General features: G+C 39.9%; 2 protein-coding genes across 5 annotated transcripts; one reads left to right on the forward strand and one right to left on the reverse strand.

Moving 5' to 3' along the window:
- Positions 1-8583: 8583 nt before the first annotated feature.
- LOC130993376 (protein BOBBER 2-like) lies at positions 8584-16945 on the forward strand. Of its 2 annotated transcripts, XM_057918239.1 has the most exons (7): positions 8585-8972; positions 14567-14763; positions 15243-15415; positions 15571-15619; positions 15811-15977; positions 16522-16605; positions 16687-16945. In XM_057918239.1, exons 1-7 carry the CDS (start codon positions 8779-8781, stop codon positions 16723-16725), a joined length of 903 nt encoding a protein of 300 aa, XP_057774222.1. In that variant the 5' UTR covers positions 8585-8778; the 3' UTR covers positions 16726-16945. The 2 variants fall into 2 exon arrangements, with proteins under 2 accessions (XP_057774223.1, XP_057774222.1); XM_057918240.1 differs by lacking the exon at positions 16522-16605 and having other exon boundaries at positions 8584-8972.
- LOC130993377 (uncharacterized) lies at positions 13262-14560 on the reverse strand. Of its 3 annotated transcripts, none has more exons than XM_057918244.1 (3): positions 14021-14560; positions 13889-13943; positions 13262-13763 (listed from the first exon to the last, which is right to left on the reverse strand). In XM_057918244.1, the coding sequence occupies exons 1-3, from the start codon at positions 14282-14284 to the stop codon at positions 13708-13710; spliced, it is 375 nt and encodes a 124-aa protein (XP_057774227.1). In that variant the 5' UTR covers positions 14285-14560; the 3' UTR covers positions 13262-13707. The 3 variants fall into 3 exon arrangements, with proteins under 3 accessions (XP_057774227.1, XP_057774225.1, XP_057774226.1); XM_057918242.1 differs by having other exon boundaries at positions 13262-13551; positions 13629-13943; XM_057918243.1 differs by having other exon boundaries at positions 13262-13551; positions 13629-13763; positions 13889-14560.
- Positions 16946-22067: the final 5122 nt, after the last annotated feature.

The raw sequence follows: 22067 nt of genomic DNA on the forward strand, positions 1-22067 counted from the left end.
ATCCCTAATCAAATTTAGATTTGTGAACGAACATTCAGTCTCGTAGTGTTTCATTATATCTGAATGTCTTTTTATGCAAATAGTATTAAAATAATTATTTGGTCAAGTAAAGGCTACTGATAGCCATAAAAATAATACTCACTCTGTCCATATATAAAAAGTATGATACTTTTGTCATTTTAGGTGTCCATAAAAAATATGGCATTTTCCTTTTTTGAACATGGACTCACATTTTTTTTTAATCTTTTATCCTTACAAATACCCTTATTTACAAAAAATAATAATAGTAATAATTCAATCTCAACCACTCATTTCAAAAAATGGTGAGACCATTTCTCCACTACATAAAAATTACCACCAATTCTATTAAAACATGTGCCCACCAAAAGTGTCATACTTTCGTGGAATGAGGGAGTAACATATTGATTATAAATACTTTTATCAAAATACACTTTTTATTATTTTATTTTAAACATTGCCAATAGTTTAAAATCTGAATATCTAAATTTTATTCAATAAAAGTTGAAATTTGAAAAAATGAAATAAAATTACACACTCCCCACCCCGAATTCCCATCACCTCCAATTACTACTAGAAAAGATCACACCACCGCTGAACGATTGCGCCTAGGTCAGAAATATGACTCATATTAGATTGGCATTATGCTGAGAGTGAATCAATTATTGAGGCTGGAGGTGGGCTCGACGAAGATAATGACGGTGAAGTCATAGATGTCGAGGATATATAGTGAATTTTCAACGACATTGTAGCCAACGATAGTGAGGATTTGGGATGATGAGCGGTGAGGGACACGTTCATGTGGATGTGAGTCGGAGCGACGAGTTGGAGGTTGGGTGATGTAGAAAATGAAAAGGATGCAAGAGATCGTGATCTCATAAATAACGATATTTAGATTTTTTACATAATTTAATATTTTCTCCGTCCCTTAGAGCATCTCCAGCGGTATGCGGGAGACCCGGGTTGACGTGGGTCTTGCGAAGGAGCGTCGCGCTGGAGACCTGGGGTGCGTCGAAGCAGAGACACGGGGCGAAGGCGAGAGACGTTTGGCGCGTCCGCCCTATTTTAAAAAAAAATGAAAAATACGATTAAATTTATGAAAAATGCTTTTAAATTTATGTAACTTAGCTGCTATGGAGTTGCTGTATCTATGGAGAAGAAGAGTTGCAGACGGTGGGGGTGGGGTTTGGGTTGGGGCAGGTGGGGCCCATGGAGATATTATGTACTCCCTCCGTCCCAATAAAAGTGGCCAAATTTTCATTTTGAATTGTCCCACTAAAAGTGGTCACTTTCTTAAAATGGAAATGTTTAATATTTAATTAACTTCAATTAGCTAATATAATTAAAATTTGTAATTAAATTTAAACAATCTTTTAAATAAACACAACACGCACAAACACACACACACACAGTCGCACACAGTCACACACATTGTTCTCTCTCGGCACTCCGCCGCCGTCGACGGTGGCGCTGCCCGACGGGTCTGGCGTCTGCCGCCTCCATCTCCTATCTCCTTAGTCCTTACGTCTCTCTCCCTCGCTCCCTCTTTCCCGTTCGTCCTCTTTATTGCCGGAACAGGACACACGATGCCGCGTCCCTTTCGTCGGCCTCCAGATCCGCCGCCGCCTTAAGACCTCTGGACTCTGGACTCTCTCGGCGGCGTCAACGGCTAGATCTGAGGGTGGTCGGCGAGGGTTTGGGGCTAGGGCTTTCAGGCGGCTATTTGGGGGTTTAATGGTGGCGTCGATTCACGGCGGCGCCAACTCGCCCTTTCTTGACGGCTGCATCGCCAATTTTGACGACACCTACGATTTGCCGAAAAAGGGGATCATTTTTTGTTTTTGTTTTTTCATGAGATTCCTTCGTGCTTGATTTTAATGGGGTTGGTGATTGTGGATTTGGGTGAGGAAGGTGAAGTTTGGTTTGAGAGAGAGAGAGAGAGAGATCGAGGAAGGTGAAGTTTGGTTTGGGTAAGGAAGGTTGGTTTGAGAGAGATAGAGAGGAAGGTGAAGTCTGGTTTGGGTGAGGGGCGACCGCTGTCGCTGTCGCCGAACGTCGCCGGCGGCCAAATGCAGTGAGAAGTTAGGTTGAAGAAGAAGTTAAGTTGAAGGAATTAACTCATTAATTTTGATGAACTACAATTAATTAAAACATAACAATCCCTTCTTAATCTTTGTGCCCAAAAAAAAGTGGCCACTTTTATTGGGACGGAGGGAGTAATATTTTATAATTTCTTTTACATATTTTTTAAATTTTAATTTTTGATTTGTTTTAAAATTCTAATTTTTTTATTGTAATTTTAATTTTAATTATGTTAATTTTTTTTTTCATTTTTTAAATTATGTAATTTTTATTTTAATTATTGTAATGTTGAATTTTAATTTTAATGAAATTTGAAATTTAAAAATAAAAGTGTAAAATGTGAATTTTATGGAAATGAGGATTTAAGACCCCTTCTAAGACCCAATGTATTGGAGAAGAGTGTGTCTTAGGTGGGGATCACCATCTAAGACCATATCTAAGACACAATGCATTAGAGATGCTCTTAAACATCTTACTAATGGATGATGACATGCGTTTTAATAAAAGTTAATTGTGTATTTGATTAATAGAGTATGAATCATATAAAAAATGAAGATTGTAGAGTGTAATAGTTAATGAAATTATTTCTACAAATAAATTAGAAAGATATTATAAGAACGATCAAAATAGAAATAGAAAAATATGTTTGAGGCTAGTTTAAAAATAAATAATTATACTCTACTCTGTGAATCCTTTCCGCACCGGCGAGGGTTTCTCGGGAGTTTTAGCGTGCTTTTCTCTGGAAAAGGAGTCGTCCTCTTCGTGGGAGGGAAGTTTTTGTCACCTTTTTATCTTTGTTCTTGTCTGTTGTCTTCCTATGGATCCTGACGAGATTGCTAGACGAGTGGCGGATCTCCAGCTTGCCACGGAAACCTCCACAAAAACCATTACTATGACAGTTCAAGAATCAGAATCAGAGAATAAAAAAGCATCTAGGATGCTCATTGGAAAGATTTTCGCTGATAGGCAGCATTCACGCGATTTAGTGCGTGAAAAAATTCCCGCGGTGCTCCAGATTCGGGGATATGTTGATGTTGAAATTGTGGGATTCAATATTTTTGTTTTACATCTCGATCTGGAGGCCGATTTCGCTAGGATCCTATCCGATGGACCGTGGCACCTCTTCAATGACCTGATGGTGCTAAGGAAGTCTGACCCCATGAAAACAGTTGCTACCACAGAGTTTGTGGACATCTCCATCTGGATCCAACTTCATAATCTCCCCCTGGCTTGTATGAATTCAGGGATGGTCCGGAGAATTGGGGAGAAAGTGGGGGCTGTGATGGAAGTGGAGGAAGGGGAAGGGGGGAGATGCCTGGGGAAATTTGCTAGGGCACGAGTTGTGCGTTCTATCCAAGAACCGCTGGTTCGCTGTGTTCCGATTGAGGTGGAAGGGAACAAGGAGCCAATGATGGTACTGGTTTTATATGAAAAGCTCCCCGATAATTTTTGCTTTGCTTGCGGAAGAATCGGACACTATCTGAAGAACTGCAACGGGAGTGAAGAGGTAAAGGCGAAACCGAGCTTCGGAAATTGGCTTAGGGCCGGGAGGGGGATCGACTATCGGCGAAACCCAGGAGGGGTGAAGCCACAAATGACTCTGCAACGTACCTTGTTGAAACAACCCATACCGGGACTAGGGAACAGACCTCGACCACCTCCGCAAGGCAACCCACCGGTGCAGAATAAGAGGCTGGGGGCAGAGCTACCTCCACCACCGGGCTTTCAAAGAACTCTTACCATCTGCAACTTGGACAATAGGGTGGAAAAACAGAGGGAGGGGGAGGGAAAAGAGATGCTGGAGGTTCTTGCTGACGGACAAAAGAAAGGGGAGATGAGGGAGGAGGAAGCCAAGACTTCTGACATTGAGGAGGAGGGGCTGGGAGAGGGAGCTCAGGAGTGTGGGGCGGCTTTGTTGGGTGAGGGAGAATTTATGCAGGTGGATATGAGGAAAGATGCGAGCCTCTTTATTGAAGGGGGGGGGAAATATTGGTGAATCACATGTGGAGGGGGAGGCAAGAGAGGGAACAGAACTTAGTGGAGGGACCCCGCCCTTCACCATTAATATTATTCCCCCTGTTAAGAAGAGAATTAACCCAAAAATTAAAGGCTGGAAGAGGATGGCTAGGGACAACAACAAAGCCTCTGAAACAGCCTCTTCGGAAGTCAAAACAAGCAAGGCTCGGTCCATAAAGCGAGACTTTGATCAGATTGACCAAATTGAAGAGGCAAACCCAACGACAAAATGCTCAAAAACTGGACAGGAGGAAAATGAACACAAAGGGAGAACGGCGGAGGCTGTGACGCAGCCCCGCCGGGCATTATGATTTGCATGATTTGGAATGCGCGCGGGATGGGAAAACCACACGCATTCCACGAACTCCGGGGCTTGATTACCGGATTTTCCCCGAACCTCGTTTTTCTGTGCGAGACGAGGCTCGTTGTAAGCAAGTGCAATTTCTGGAAATCTCAACTTGGTTTTGAGGGTGCTTTCTTTGTTGACGCGAGAGGTAAGAGTGGGGGTTTGGCCCTCATGTGGGATAAGAGTCTTGATGTGAGGGTGGTGTCATACTCAGCGGGTCACATAGATTGCTTGGTGACTGGAGATGGTGTTAAGTTCCGTTACACGGGGTTTTATGGTAATCCAGAGACAGATAAGCGGCATTTTTCGTGGGATCTCCTCCGACGTCTGAGTGACATTCAACTTGCAGATGATCTTCCTTGGCTGGTGGGCGGCGACTTCAACGAGATCTTATCGACTAAGGAAAAACAGGGTGGTCGTAACAGGCCGTCGAACCAAATGAATGCTTTCCATGACACTCTTTTGTACAGTCTGCTCCGGGATATTGGTGAAGGGAATGACGAGTTCACCTGGTACAACAAGAGATCCGACATGGCAATTTTTGAGAAACTCGATCGCTTCTTGGGGAACCGGGAGTGGATGGCATGCTTTGATCAAACAAAAGTTAAAACGCTTGATTTCTTTGGGTCCGACCATAGGGCTGTGCTGTACTCTTTTGACAGGGACAATCGGGAGGCCAGGCTCATTGGCAAAGGAAGATTCCACTTTGAGGATAAATGGTTCATGGAACGGAGTTTCGTCCCCGACTTCTTATGCGAATGGGTCTCTTTACAGCATGAAGGAGATCTTCCCAATAGAATGGTGCGATGCGAGAGGTTTCTTAAGGGCTGGGCGGGGAAGAATTTTGAAGGGCTTGCTAAGCATATTAAAAAGCTCCGCCAAGAGAGGTCCGAGATGATGAGCAGCATTGGGACAAAGCACACAGCAGCAGAAATTTTGGCCATTTCGAATCAGATCGAGCGAGCTGTAGAGATGGAGGATCATCACTGGAAACAGCGGGCTCGTGTGAACTGGATGGCGAATGGTGATAGGAACACTAGAGCTTTCCACATTCAAGCTTCTAAACGCCGGAAGAAGAACACCATTCACAAGCTCAAAGACAAGAGAGGACATTGGCAGGAGAAGGAAGAAGAAAAGGCAGCGGTCATCCAGGATTACTTCCAAAGCCTTTTTTCTTCGTGCAACCCTTCAACGGAGGACATTGGGAGGGTGACTAATGGTGTGGAAGTCTGTATTAGTCAAACTGATTTTGCTTCCCTTGACAAGCCCTTCACGGCTGATGAGGTCCGGGTCGCCTTGTTTGACATGCACCCGACGAAGGCACCGGGGCCGGATGGTTTCAATGCTAGATTCTACCAACGTTTTTGGCCGGCAGTTGGAGATTTCGTGACTGAACAGGTGCTGGCGGTTCTCAATAATGAGGTTGATTTGGCTTCTTGGAACAAAACTCTCATTTGCCTTATTCCCAAGGGCAACAATCCCACCTCAGTCGCTGACTTTAGGCCGTTGAGTTTATGTAATACCTCGTACAAACTGGTGTCCAAGGTTATCGTGAACCGGCTGCGGTTGGCACTCGGGAACACTATTGACCAGACTCAAAGTGCGTTCCTCAAAGGGCGACTAATCACGGACAACATCTTGATCAGTTTTGAATGCCAACACTGGCTCAGGAACAGGAAAAAAGGTGAGACGGGTTACGCCGCACTGAAACTGGATATGAGAAAAGCGTTCGACCGTGTGGAGTGGAATTTTCTTGAAGCTATGATCCGAAAGATTGGCTTCCCCGAGAAGCTTTGCATTCTCCTTATGAGGTGTGTTAGATCCGTGTCTTTTTCCTTTCTTCTGAACAGAGCGGTCTTTGGGGATTTTCATGCGACACGAGGGTTAAGGCAAGGAGACCCGCTTTCACCTTTCTTGTTCGTCATTTGCGCCCAAGGTTTCTCCTCGCTTTTCCGTCAGTTTGAGCAGCAAGGCCGCATCCACGGCGTGCCTTTCATCCCTAGGCAACTGAGCATTTCCCACTTGTTCTTTGCGGACGACAGTTTGATCTTCTTTCAAGCCAAGTTTTCTGAGGCTGCTGCAATTAAGGAGCTTGTTTCGACTTACGAGAAAGCTTCGGGGCAGTCTATCAATCTCGACAAGTCTTCAGTGACTTTTAGCCCGAACACTAGGAGGAGAGACGAGAGGGGAATTTTGAGCTGCTTGGGCGTTAGATATGGTGACGACATTCAAAAATATCTTGGAGTGCCTGCCTTCTCTATTCGCCAAAAAAGGTTCGAGTTCAGATACCTCACCGAGAAAGTCCAAAAGAAAGTCTCCTGTTGGAACCAGCGGGAGTTCTCGGGAGGCGGCAAGGAGACTCTCATTAAAGCGGTGATTCAGGCGATTCCCACTTACGCCATGCAATGTTTCAGGCTGCCGGAGTCAGTTTGTGATGACATTCACCGCATTTGTGCGAGTTTCTGGTGGGGGGATAAGAATGACAAACGGCGAATGCATTGGAGGCGGTGGGAGGTGCTTTGCAAACCAAAGGACGAGGGCGGCATGGGCTTTAGGAATCTGAAACACTTTAATAAAGCTTTGGTCGCGAAGCAAGTCTGGAGGATGATCCGCCATCCCGACTCTCTGGTTGCGAAGGTTTTCAAAGCGAAGTACTTCAGGGACGATGACATCATGTCGGCTCCTATCAAAAGGAATGCTTCTTTTGTGTGGAGATCTTTGGCGTGGAGCAGGACCATTATTGAGGCTGGTTCGATCTGGCAGGTGGGTGACGGATCCAAGATCCGTGCCCTCGCTGACCCTTGGCTCACTGATTGGCAGACCGGCTACCCGAGGGGGAAGGCGGGAGAGGCTGATGGAAACACTAGAGTTGCTGATCTTATCACTAATGAAGGCGTTTGGGATGAACAAAAACTTGGGGCTATGCTGTGGCCGCACGAACAGGATGCTGTTAGACGGACGCCAATCGGTGAGTTTGGGAATGTTGATCAGAGAAGATGGAAATTTGAGCCGAGCGGCTGCTTCACTGTGAAAACGGCGTACTTGCTGGAACACGGCTACTATAATCGAAACCCCCATTGCAGCGAGGGTGACAAGAAGTCGTGGGGAAGAATGGTTTGGAACTTGTCGGTGCCACCCAAGGTCAAAGTCTTCTTGTGGAGGGCCTATAATGATCTTATCCCAACTGCATGCAATTTGCGTGAACACCACGTTCCTGTTGACGGCATTTGTGATAGATGCAAGGACAAATGGGATTCCACCGAACATAGCCTCTTGTTTTGCCCAACCTCCAGGAAAGTTTGGAAGAAGACGAGATTTTCGGCCTTTTTGACACAGATGGAGGGCGCGAGTCTGAGAGACGTGGGGGCTGCAATCCTGGGCAAATTTTCGCAGGAAGCAGCTGAGATTTGGGCTCTCATGCTCTGGAAATTATGGTCTTTTCATTGCGCATGTTTGCATGGTGACGGCAGCTGCATTGCTCCGCCGACGGAGGGGGATTGCGAGGCTGCCTGGAACGCCTTTCAATCGGCGAGACAACTTTGCTCAGCGGAGAGTGAAATGGGGGTGAAAGTTGGCAGCAACCGCTGGATTCCACCGCCGAAGGGAAGACTCAGGGTGGACGTCGACTCTTGTTACAATCCTAGCCAAAACTCTTTTGGGGCGGGGATTGTGATCAGAGATGATAGGGGCAGAGTGCTTCGTGCCGTTGCCAAAGCTAGGGGGCCTTCCTCCAATGCTATGATTGCGGAGATTATGGCGGTGGTCGACGGAGTGTTGGAGAGCGTGGAGAGTAAGCTGTTTCCTGTTGAGATCTTCACCGATTCACTCCTTGCTGCAAGGATTATGGCCTCTCCTGGTGATGATCGAGATTTCCTTCCGGAGGACATTCTCGACATAGTCAGCCGCGCGAGGGAGTTCACTCTTTTTGGGGTTTTTCATGCCCGTCGTTCTGCCAATAGGGCAGCACACTTGCTTGCACAATTTGCTGGGAGGACGAAGCAATACGCTTCCTGGGATTTTTGTTATCCTCCTTGGCTTCATGATGTAATTTCTGTTGATCTGGTTTGATATATATTAGTTTCTTCCTTCAAAAAAAAAAAAAATAATTATACCGTGACATAAGCAATCGCTCGACATGGTGTACTAGTTTTCTGTTAAGGAGAGCTGAGACGTCCTTTATGCAAAATTTCCCCCAAACATAAGATATTCTCTAGATTGTTCTTTAAATGTAACAGAAATCTTCCAAAACCCCGCCCAAAATTGATGTTTGCTAAAGAATCCTACAGCGCGTAGTTACGATCAATTTGTTTGAACATATGGCGATACTCTCCGATTACGAGGAAGCAGAGAAGAAGCCGGCTCCGTCGGCGAAGAAGCAGTTTAGCGCTTCTCTCGATCCGTCGAATCCACTAGGGTTTTTGGAGAATGTTTTGGAGTTCATCGCGAGGGAAAGCGATTTGTTCAAGAGCGATTCTCTAGTAAACGATGTTAATGCAGCGGTGAGGATGGTAAAGAATGTTGAAAATAACCATCTGCATAAGTCAAAGATTATTATTCAAAGATCATGAATAATAATTCAACGATAAAATCTTTAGCTTTTGATTTTAAGAGATTGTATTTGATTTTAAGAGATTGTAGTTTGACATTTGATTCACCCTTACACTATAAAAGGGTGCATTGTAATCTAAAGAAATATATCAGAGACATTATCAATTCTCTCTACATTTTCTATCATGTTGTTCTTTTTCAACCTAGCTTCTCTCGATTACCATATTTAAGATGGTATCAAAGCAGGTTAACCACCAAAAAGAACCCTACAAATTTACTACACACCAAACCAAAGCAGAAAAAAAATTTCTGCAATCTAGAGAGAGAGAGGAGCAGGTGAAGGGTTGGGAGAGAAGGTGAATAGTAAAGTTACTGTTCAAGTACTGTTCAAGTGACTGTTCAAGGTGACGTGACAGTTACTGTTCAAGGTGACGTGGCAGTTACTGTTCAAGTACTGTTCAAGTGACTGTTCAAGGTGACGTGACAGTTACTGTTCAAGTGACTGTTCAAATTACTGTGACGTGGCAGTTACTGTTCAAGTTACTGTTCAGCACTGTATATTTTTTCCTCCCCTACAAATTTGCTCAACATCAAATCAAACCATGTCAGAACAAGAAACTTCAGACACAGAAAAAACTAGCCACACCCCACCAAATTTCCCGATGGAATTTGCTGCACAATTTGCAGAATTCCTCAAACAAAGCCTCAGAATTCCAGATTCATCGGCCCATAAACCACCAAACCACGACCAACTTGAATCTTTTGGAGAGATTTCCATCAAGGCGAAACTCAATGGGGAGAATTACCCATTATGGGTTAACCTCATGAAACGGGCAATTGCGGGAAAAGGTTTGACATCTCACATTAATGGAGTTTCAAAACCACCCGCAATTGACGATCCCAGCTACACGAGATGGGAGCAACGGGATAACTGCGTTTTCAATTGGGTGATCAACAATATCGAAACCGGACTTATGAATGAGGTATCACAGTACGCAACCGCCGCTGATCTATGGGAAGGATTGGCGATCACTTATGGAAGTGGATCTGATCCATTCCAAATCTATGATCTGCACCGACAAGCCATGACAATCAAACAAGAATCTATGACACTAGAAGGGTTGTGGATCAAAATGCAGGACTTATGGATCTCGATTGATACCAGAGATTCGAGTCCGACAGATATAGAGGGATATCAGAAGAGGGAGGAGCGCCATCGCCTCTATCAATTTCTAAGTGCATTGGATGACAAATATGCTAATATCAAGAGGGAGATTATGGACAAGGATCCATTACCAACTGTTCGAAGAGCCTACGGACTGGTACGAAGGCAGGCCACAAACGAGGATATCCTCAAATCCTCTGAATCGCCGACCGTAGGAATCGGGTCCGGACTCGCCGCGGTCAACCACAGCCGACCACCACCGCTCTCCAATCGACCACAGCAAGGAAATCAAACCTGGAACAACAGGAAAGGGGAAATCGACAAGAGCAAACTCGTTTGCACACACTGTGGAGGTAAAAAACATACCAAGGAGGGATGTTTCTTACTCATCGGATTTCCCGAATGGTGGGACGAAATGAAGAAATCAAGAGCTGCGTCCAAAAATCGGAATCAACCGTGGAGTCCGAATGGACAAGCGACGGTGGCGGTCAGCGGCACAAGACCGACGTCAATCGTGTCTGCTGCAACGACTGGCGGGGCGTGGTCAGGCGGTGATACACGAGCCGCCAACGCCGGAACTCCGGCAGGCAACGTCAGACCACCACCGCCACAGACGCGCATTAACGAGGAGAGAGGAGGTGCCCTGGCGGCTAGGGTTCACGAAGGGGAAGGTAATGAGGGGTTATACCTTTTAAACCCCTCACTCATTCACAGCTCTTATTTTGTTCAGACCTTAGCAGTATCCTCCTCTAATTCTGGAACACCATATAAAGACTACCATTGGATTTTTGATTGTGGAGCCACAGATACTATGTCCTTTGATGCCTCGGATTTTATGGAACCCAGAAAAAATATGTTAAAACTGCTAGTGGAAATTTAGCATATGTAGAAGGAGTTGGAACTATTAAATTATCCTCTGAATTATGTCTTCCAAACTGCTTATATATCCCGTCTTTATCCCACAAATTGGTGTCTGTTAGCCAAGTAACGAGAGAATTACACTGTAACTTACTAATGCAGTCTGGCTTCTGCACTTTACAGGATACGAGGACGGGGAAGATAGTTGGGCGTGGCACTGAATATCGAGGACTCTACTATGTGGATAGGATGGCTCAACAGGGTGCTGTGATGCTAACTCAAGGACTGGCAGAGGAACAGACTTGGCTTTGGCATAGGCGGTTAGGACACCCATCCATAGGATATTTAAGGTTAATTTATCCAAACCTTATTACTTCACACCCTTTGAACTGTGAGACATGTTTTCTGGCTAAGAGCCATCGTCACAGTTTTAAACTTAATAATACTCGTGTGAAGTCAGTTTTCTCTTTACTTCACTCTGATGTTTGGGGTCCAGCTCCGGTTACTAGTGATAATGGGTTTAGATATTTTTTGTTATTTGTTGACGATTGTTCTAGAATGACGTGGGTATATTTCTTAAAATCCAAAAGTGAAGTTTTTGAAAAGTTCACCCACTTCTATAATCTAGTACAAACACAATACAAGAAAAATATTCAAATCCTTAGATCTGATAATGGGGGGGAGTATGTAAATTCCAAGATGCAAAACTTCTTCACTGAAAAAGGTCTTGTCCACCAAACAACATGTCCTTACACACCTGAACAGAATGGGGTAGCTGAACGGAAAAATAGGATCATTTTAGAGATGACTAGAGCCCTTATCATCGACTCTCAAGTCCCTAAATCTTACTGGCCCGAAGCCGTAGCTACCTCTGTTTACCTCTTGAATCGACTGCCAACTCATATCCTAAACTTTAAACCACCCCTTGAGTTCCTAGCTACTCACTCTGAAATACCCTCATCCCTCACACTGGAACCCAGAATTTTTGGATGCACCGTTTATGTTCATATCCCTAAACAAAATCGTACAAAGTTCTCACCAAATGATGTTAAGTGTGTTTTCCTGGGGTATGGCAAAAATCAGAAAGGGTATAGATGTTATGATCCTGTAGCTAATCACCTATACACTACCTTAAACTGTGACTTCGTTGAAACAGAATATTTTTTCCGCCAACATGGGAGTCAGGGGGAGAAAAATGAGATTGTCGACTCCCTAAGTTGGCTCCATACGCCATCCACTGTCCAAACAACCCTTCATTCCCTACCTTCTCATCCGTCTCAAACTAGCTCAGTGTCATTGCCAAGTTCTGTGCCAGACGTTGGTCCAACAGAGAAGGTTAGCACACCCGCCGAGACATCTACAACACAGGTTCAGTTCGAGATGTCCAGCGAGTCGATCCCACTATCAACCCCATCTTCAAATCCTGAGGTAAGTAATCTCAATAGTTCTCAAGTTAATACTAACATTGAGGAACAGAGGTATGAAGACACTGACACAGAAACTGGAAGGGATACGGATGAAGATGATGAACGTACTGAGTTGGCAGGTGCCACAGATCAGTACACATTGCCTCCCCGAAGTACAAGGGGAAAACCACCAAAGCGATACTCTCCAGACTGGCAGGGACGGAAGACTAGGTACTCGATTGCCAACCTTGCCCAAGGACAACTCACAGAGATGGCACGGGCCTTTGAAGCAGCTCTTTATGAAGAGGAGGATGTACCCCAGACAGTAGAAGAGGCAAGGAGACATAAACATTGGAGGGATGCCATGAAGAAGGAAATGGATGCACTAATTAAGAATGGGACATGGGAAAGATGTGTGCTGCCAGAAGGAAAGAGGCCAGTGGGATGCAGATGGGTTTTTTCAATCAAAAGGCGAGCAGATGGTTCAATCGAGAGGTACAAAGCTAGGTTGGTTGCAAAATGATACACTCAGACCTACGGGATAGACTATGAAGAAACATTCTCACCAGTGGCCAAGATGAACACAGTAAGAACACTTCTCTCAGTAGCAGCATGCAAGGATTGGCCTTTGCATCAGTTGGATGTAACTAATGCCTTCCTACATGGAGAATTGGATGACAATGCAGAGATATATATGGAAGTTCCTCCAGGTTATTCCGAAGAGTTCGAGGCAGGTCAAGTGTGCAGGCTAAAGAAGACACTCTATGGATTGAAGCAATCGCCCAGAGTATGGTTCGGGAGATTCTGTTTAGCTATGGCAAAAAATGGCTATAAACAGAGTAACTCTGATCATACATTATTCGTGAAACGAAGAGAAGGAAAGGTAACATGTTTAATCATTTATGTTGATGACATGATTATCACAGGAGACGATGTTGAAGAGATAGTAAACCTGAAGAAAAACTTGTTCCTGGAATTTGAAATGAAAGACCTTGGATCTCTGAAGTACTTCCTTGGAATTGAGATTTTAAGGTCGAAAAGGGGAATCTTCCTGAGACAAAGAAAGTATGTCCTTGACTTACTTGCAGAAACTGGGCTACTCGAGTGTAAACCTGCAGAAACACCGATTGTGATAAATCATGGATTAACAATTGTTGAGGGAGCTGACTTAACAGATCAAGGAAAATACCAGCGCCTTGTTGGGAAACTCATCTATCTCTCCCATACACGGCCCGACATCACATATGCAGTTGGAATAGTAAGTCAGTTTATGCACAAACCCCAGAAGGAGCATATGGAGGCAGCTTTGAGAATTGTCCGGTATCTGAAAGGAACCACTGATTATGGGATTTTGCTTGAAAAAAAGGAAGATTTGGAAGTTGACGGGTTTACAGACGCAGATTGGGCCAGTAACCCAAATGATAGGAAATCTACCGCCGGATATTTTACCTTCGTTGGAGGAAACTTGGTCACATGGAGAAGCAAAAAACAGAAAGTAGTGGCCCTATCAAGTGCAGAGGCAGAATTCAGAGGAGTAAAAAGTGGGATAACTGAAATCTTGTGGCTTCGGAGATTGCTCACAGAGATTGGCTTTCCTCCAAGAAGGGGAAGTCGGCTCTTCTGTGACAATAAAGCTGCGATTAGTATATCTGAAAATCCCGTACAACACGACAGAACCAAACACGTGGAGATCGATCGGCATTTCATCAAAGAGAAGCTCGATAGTGGGATCATTGAACTTCCTTTCATACGATCGGATGAACAGTTGGCTGACATATTGACTAAGGCTGTAAACACAAAAGTCTTCAGAGAAGTTCTGGACAAGTTAAGTATCGGAAATGCCATTACTCAACTTGAGGGGGAGTGTTGAAAATAACCATCTGCATAAGTCAAAGATTATTATTCAAAGATCATGAATAATAATTCAACGATAAAATCTTTAGCTTTTGATTTTAAGAGATTGTATTTGATTTTAAGAGATTGTAGTTTGACATTTGATTCACCCTTACACTATAAAAGGGTGCATTGTAATCTAAAGAAATATATCAGAGACATTATCAATTCTCTCTACATTTTCTATCATGTTGTTCTTTCTCAACCTAGCTTCTCTCGATTACCATATTTAAGAAAGAATAAAGTTGAGGCTGAGGACAGGAAGAGGAAAGAATTGAAAATCGAAGAGAACGGCAAGGCGGAGAAGAAGTTTAAGGAGGAGGCGACGGCGGTCCCGCCGCCCTCGGCTGAAAAGGACGATATGACGAACAAGAAGCCTAAGGAGGAAAGAGAACGGGTTAATGAAGTGCAACAGAATAATGGGCCTCAAGGTTCTTATTTCTTTTTTTCTGGTTTATATATCCTTTCATTATCTTATTCATTTACTTTAATTAAAAGTAAGTATGCTTTATTTTGTGAAACTTGAATTAATCTTCGATAATAATGAAGCTCTAAGGCGTATACTGTGCATTCCTTAGAATGATAATCGAGTTTGTTTCACTGCCTTTGTACAAATGTGATGATACAGACTCCCTGTTTCATACCCACAAGTATTCAAATTTCCTGTTTTGCTAATTCAAACGAAAAATAGCATTTGTTGTTGGCAAAAACTTGTGTATATGTATTGTACATTCACCCTAATCAGGATTTACTAATCTCTAGTTAGGTTTATTAATTACAATTAGGATCTATTAGTTCAGATTCACCAGAGTGTGCCTCCTTACCGCTAGAACTCCTCTGATTTTGTGAAGGACGCTGTTATTTTTGATTGCTCATAGTCACTATTGAATGCCTATTCTTATATAAGCAGCTCCTAACCAAGCCAATGGCCTTGATATGGACAAATACTCTTGGGGTCAATCGTTGCAAGAGGTTAACATCACTGTTCCTGTCCCTCCTGGAACCAAATCAAGGTTCATCGCATGCGAAATCAAGAAGAATCATCTTAAAGTTGGAATAAAGGGGCAGACACCGGTCATTGATGTAAGGATGATCTCTCTAGCGTGTTTCTTCATTGTCGTCATACTTTTTTTTTTGTGTGTGTGTGAGATAAGTACTTGATTATTATTTTCGTAAATTGCTGAATCATCAAGCACTTTTTGCTGTACAATACTCAGTTACGTTTTATGTAATTGCAGGGTGACCTTTTCCAATCGGTCAAGGTTGATGATTGTTTCTGGAGTTTAGGTAGGTGGTGCTTAGCTGAAATAAAGTTGGATTGGAATGAATTTCATTCTGTTGGTTTTTCCATCATCTATTGGAGTGCTTTTTATCTATGTTAATATGTATGTCTGTTTGTTGATTTAATGTCAACAAGAAATGTCTTTTGAATGAAATGGGAAATTTCCTAGCTAACCAATTCAACTGCCTACTTACAGAGGATCAGAAATCTATTTCCATTCTCCTAACAAAGCAAAACCAGATGGAATGGTGGAAGTACTTGGTGAAGGGTGAGCCAGAGATTGATACACAGAAAGCGGAACCTGAGAACAGTAAACTGTCGGACCTGGACCCTGAGACACGTTCAACTGTGGAGAAAATGATGGTAAGATTGCTTACTTTGTTTGTTCAGCTACTCCTAGAGACTTTTCCTTCACAACATTATCTCCTAAAACATTACCAACATTCATTTTCTCCCATACATTTTTCTAATGTATATACATTAGGCTTCCCAATACATTACTTCAAGACTTTTTCCCCTAGAACCCACAAATCACAACCAATCACACCCTTATAACTCTTGGTGTTTCTTTTATTTGTTTCAAAGGTCTTTTTGTAACTTTGGCGTAAGCCAGAAGTGTGTCAAACCGGTTCTGACAAACTTTCGACAGTTCTGGCTTTGCAACTTTGTACGGGTCAAAAGTGTGTCAAAACCAGTTATGCCAGTGTCGGTGTTAGACTGTCACTGATTTTCACGCAAATTTTGTCACATCTAAGGCTTTGTATCCCTTCATTAAAAATTCTCCAATATTTTTGGCTTGAGATTTTCTGCCTGCAGTGCTTTGCCTATGAATTCATGGTTTGTACATTATTTGCCTAATTTGTATACAGTTAAGTTTTCTTGTTAATGTAAGATGCACTTGTCTCAATTTGACCAACGGCAAAAACAAATGGGGCTTCCAACTAGTGATGAGATGCAGAAGCAAGAGGTTTTGAAGAAGTTCATGGCTGAGGTATGCACCGCTTCATCTTCTTAGTCTGGCTGATACCTTGTTAATTTCTTTATTGATTGAAACTTGTTCTTTTTCATGTAGCATCCGGAAATGGACTTTTCAAGGGCGAAGATCAACTAGAGAAAAGACCTTCAGATTTAATATTAGCATATCTTGAAATGCCTATGGCAACGAAAATGTAAAAAGTGGCGAAATTGATGGATAAAATGCAAATTTTAGACTGACTTTTGGTTAGGATTATATTGTTTAACTTAAAATGTTGCAATCACTAATGGGCATGCGCTGGGCATGATTGACCGTTCTCTGTTAATGCATTCCAGTTTCGAATTTCTTTCACTTAGATACATATCTCTATATAATGCTTCTTAAAATTAACAATCCTTTTATCTTGGATGAATAGTACTCCCTCCGTCCATGAAATAACTTCCTAGGAGGGAGTGGCACGGGTTTTAATAAAATGTTGTATAGTGTATTGAGAGTAGAGAAAAGGTTGTAAAGTGTATTGGGAATTGTGAAAAAGTATTAATAATTTATTGTGTTGTTTTAATTAATGTTATTTGAGTGGTGGGAATTGTCTTTGGTGGGGTATTGTCCCAAAATAGGAAAAAGTAGGAAGTTCTTTCGTGGACGTCCCGAAATAGAAAAATAGGAAGTTCTTTCGTGGACGGAGGGAGTATATGTTTTTGGTTAATTTTATATTTTCGCACATATCATTGATAATTTGATATCAAAATGTATGTGGGAGAAGAGCCAGAGAGTACAAATTGATTCAGATTATAAAAAATAATTTGCGAATGTTTGACGAGGTAATTACTAGTCAAAACTTCCTCGAAAAAATTTACTTGTCCAAAATCAGAGATAAAAATTTGGATGGAAAGTTAATTCAATTCTGTTTAGCCCAGTGCACAGCTTTTTTTAACTTCCTTGTTCAACGATGAGCCATTCCCATTATCAAATCTTCAACTCCATGTATATTTTTTGAATTTAGGGGTGCAATTTAAGGTGAGAAATGCCAAAATTAGGATCATTTTCAGAGTTGCTTTCCCTAAAAAGTAATGACTATAATGTGGAGGCCTGGGCTTCCATCTGTAACGTCCATCTGTATGGATGAAATTGTCCCTGCATTGCTATTTGGATTTATCATTCCTTTCGAATTCGACCTACATATCGTGAAACGCTATTTAGTTTTAGGTTACATTCTCTTTTATTTATAAATTTATTATGAGAAAATAAGAAATAATAACAATAAAAAAAATTCTCTCTTTACTCTTTAGATCTCTTCTTTTTTTTTCCTCATTTTTTACAAAAGCGAAATTCACCATTTCTTATTCATTCTCTTCACTTCAAGAGAGAATACTGTCTCTCTTTGAAGTGAAAAGAATAAATAAGAAATTGTGAAGTTCTCTTTTGTGCAAAATGAGTAAAAAGAAAGAGGCAATTTAAATAGAATTTTTTTTATTATATCTTATTTTTCTATAATGAATTTATCAATTAATATTACTTATTATGGCAGTATGCATCATTTAGAGCATCCGCATCGGTTACACGATAGCGGCCTACTCGTGTAAGGCTGCTATCGTGTAACCGATGCAGCCCTCACTTACACGAGGGCTACACGTTCTATTGTGTAGCCCATTTGCCCAATAGTGTAAGGCGCGTGTTCACACGCGTGTAAGTGAAAAGCATAAAAATCATGTAGGCTATCATGTAATCCCAATGCAGCCTCTTTACACAATGTGGTCCCCCCCTCATAAAGTAAGCTATCATGTAGGCTATCATATAACCCCAATGCGGATGCTCTTAGATGACAATGAAATTTCAGCCACGTAAACAATCTAATATAAGATGAAAATTTGTCATATAACAGAACCGCAATTTATCCTGTGCGACCGTCGCACAGGCGTGTGACGGGTCGACCCGCGCTCCTGACCCGAAATTCTGACCCGCTTGAATTTAACCCGTGCTCCAAATTATTACATTTATTTATAATAATTGTTATTTTTAATAAGCATAATATATACATTTGTTCGCATAAATGTATATTTATGTTAATATAAGTAGTTAACTTCAATATTGTGAAAAATGTAAATATTTTAAAAATATTATCTTTCTTTATAATAATAATAATTACTTTTTATTATAATAAAAAATAATTTTTTATTTTTATTACAACAATAATTATAATTAATATACTTGAAACATTACATTTCTCCATATCAAATATTACTTTTTATTATAACAATGATTACTTTTAATAAGCATAAATAATTACATTATTATTTGATCAAATAATTATTATCGTAACATAAAGTAATTATTGATATGTATAATGCTTTATATTGAATGAAGGTAAATATTTATATTAACATAATTATACATTTGTGCGACCAATTGTATATCTTATACTTATTAAAAGTAAATACTCGTATTAGGGTTTAGTGTTCAGGTCTAGGGTTTAGTTTACAGGATTTAGGGTTTAGTTTACAGAGTTTAGGGTTTAGAAAATATAATACTTTATATTAAATGAAGGTAAATACTTATATTTATATAAGTATACATTTATGTGAATAAATGTATATCTCATGCTTATTAAAAGTAATAATTATTATAAACAAATGTAATAATTTAGGATTCAGGATTTCAGATCTGGAATGCGGGTCGGGTCGGGGGCGGACCCGTCGCGCAGTGTGCGACACTGCGCGACGGCCGCACCCAAGACCAGCTGTAACAGAACATATACGCTTTGCATAGACCATCTGTTTATTTATCAATGATGGTCGTTTACTTGTTTATGAGCATTAATGAGGGCAGGCACCCCTTCTTGAATAGTTTTTCTTGAATTGCTATTTTAAGACTCAGTGGACTCAACTAGGGCTATGTAATTGGTTATCGGGTTTTGGATAATCGATTAACCGAATCGAAATTTTCAGGTTTGGGTATCCAATAATCGAATTTTTTGGTTATCGGTTCGATTTCGGGTATCATTTTTAGAAAAATTTCGGGTATCGATTAACCCAATAACCGAAACGGGTTAACCGAAATAACCGAAAATTATTTAACAAATTATTTAATATATATATATATATATATATATATATATATATGTATTATGTTTTAATTATTAATTCATTAATTTATTTATTTTTAAAAAAAATTGAATCTTAGCTAAAATAAAATTATGATATATTTAAAGTATAAGAATAAGCTTTAGTCTAGTGGATAAGTTGCTTTGTGTATTTTTTAGAGACTAATGTTCAAATTCTCTATCTAGCAAAATATTTGAATTTTAATTTTTTAAATGAGTATTTCGGATACCTAAATAACCGAATCGGGTAACCAAAGCGGTTATTGGATAACCGAACACCTAAAACGGTTCGGGAACGGTTAGTGAAATATGACAATTTCGGGTTCGAGTAATCGAAAATTCGGGCATGGGTAACCAAACCCGAACCGATCGATAGCCCTAGACTCAACGAAATAATTTCAACATTATCTGACAATTTTTGTTATTTTTTCTAGAAAAGCTTACTGTTAAATATATAGTACTTGCTCCATTAAAAAAAAATCAGGTTCAGTAACAACAAATTAATGGTACCTTTCAGAAAAATAACAACAAATTGACGTAAGAGATGGAGTACTTGTTTAGCCTAAAAAAATATCAACATTCTAGTAAACTGTGTGGAAGGGGTATCCAGACTGAAACATAATTAAATGATTTAATTGACATACAAAATTATTGATGGTTATATTCGTTGTCACAAAAATCTGAAAAATTCCAAGACTATATTAATCAATGCCACCATCAGCCAACGAAATGAATTAATTGCCTCACCAACTGCAGCCTTTTAATTGAAAATATTACAACATCCTCCTCCGTTAAATTATGCTTTTATTCTTTAGCGCGTCTTGCTATTTTCAAATGAAAGCATTATACTATATTTTAGGGGTTGTTGCCGGAAAATACATGTAGTTTGTCAATTTTCTGATTTTATAATTTGACCAGAAAATACATCAATTTTCAATTTAATCGCAATTATAACATGACTTTATAGTCTGACAAGAAAATACACAAAGTTTCAATTTATTCTCAATTATAACATAACCTTGTAAGTAATTTAATAGTATAATAATATCAAAATTTAATATATTAAATATTTTTAATTTTCTTTTCATATCATAATATACTATATATATACATATATATTTGATAAATATACATCTATATGTAAATAATATATAATATTATTTACTTTTTAACATAGTTTCTATTATATATGTACCTAAATTATTTATTGGTCCTAATATTTTATAATTTCATAATTTAAATAAATAAATACTTATTATATATGTAATATATTAACGGAATATTAAAATCAAATTTATATATATATATATATATATATATGTATTTTTAAACCATCAATATAATATCTTGTTATATATATATATATATATTATGAAATAATTAATCATCTAACTTAATTTTTATAAAAATTAATTAATTAATTAACAATATTTTATACATAACAATTTAATATAAATACAATAAATATTAATACATCTATGATGAAAAATAATGTAAATAAGGTCATGTTATAATTGAGAATAAATTGAAACTTGTTGAATTTTCTTGTCATACTATAAAGCCATGTTATAATTGAGAATAAATTGAAACTTGGTGAATTTTCTTGTCATACTATAAAGTCATGTTATAATTGCGATTAAATTGAAATTGATATATTTTCTGGTCAAATTATAAAGTCATGTTATAAACCAGAAAATTGACAAACTCCATATATTTTTCGGCAATAATCCATATATTTTATGTAATTAATTGTTCTGATTGTCTGTTAGCTAGATATCTTCCAAAAAAAAAAGAGCTAATTATAAGTTGAGATAATGGGTTGATGAAGCAGTCTTTAATTATCATAAAATATTGAGATATTTTGACTTTAGCAGCATGATGTAATTTCTCCAGTGGAGAGAACTCCCACAAAACAAATAGTACAAATTTGTCTAATTGAGGGCCAAAACTTCTCAACACTGTCTCCACAAATTTGTTACGAGTCAAGTCAATATACTTTATACAAACTCTTCAACTTGCTAATTGTAAAATGAGAATCACATGAGATATAATTATTATTGGTGTATATATACCTATTTTCTAGAAGTGCCACAACAATACTATACGGACAACTAATGATTTATATGCATTTTCACTCTTATGATATGTCATTCTAGTGCTTTATTGAGTGTTCTTCTAGTTAAAGTTGAGTTGTCTAGTTTTGAATTGGTTTATTGTGTAAAATAGATTACTCATCCGTATTTGTGCTATTTTCACAGATATTTTGACTCATTTTGGGAAACATTTGATGATATTTGAGAAGAGTACATAAAAATACGAGTTTGTGGACGCAAACGGAGCTCAAATCAGATGTCGGACGAGGGAGAACGGACGCTAG

Source organism: Salvia miltiorrhiza, chromosome 7, assembly GCF_028751815.1.
Source record: "Salvia miltiorrhiza cultivar Shanhuang (shh) chromosome 7, IMPLAD_Smil_shh, whole genome shotgun sequence".
Lineage (NCBI taxonomy): Eukaryota > Viridiplantae > Streptophyta > Magnoliopsida > Lamiales > Lamiaceae > Salvia > Salvia miltiorrhiza.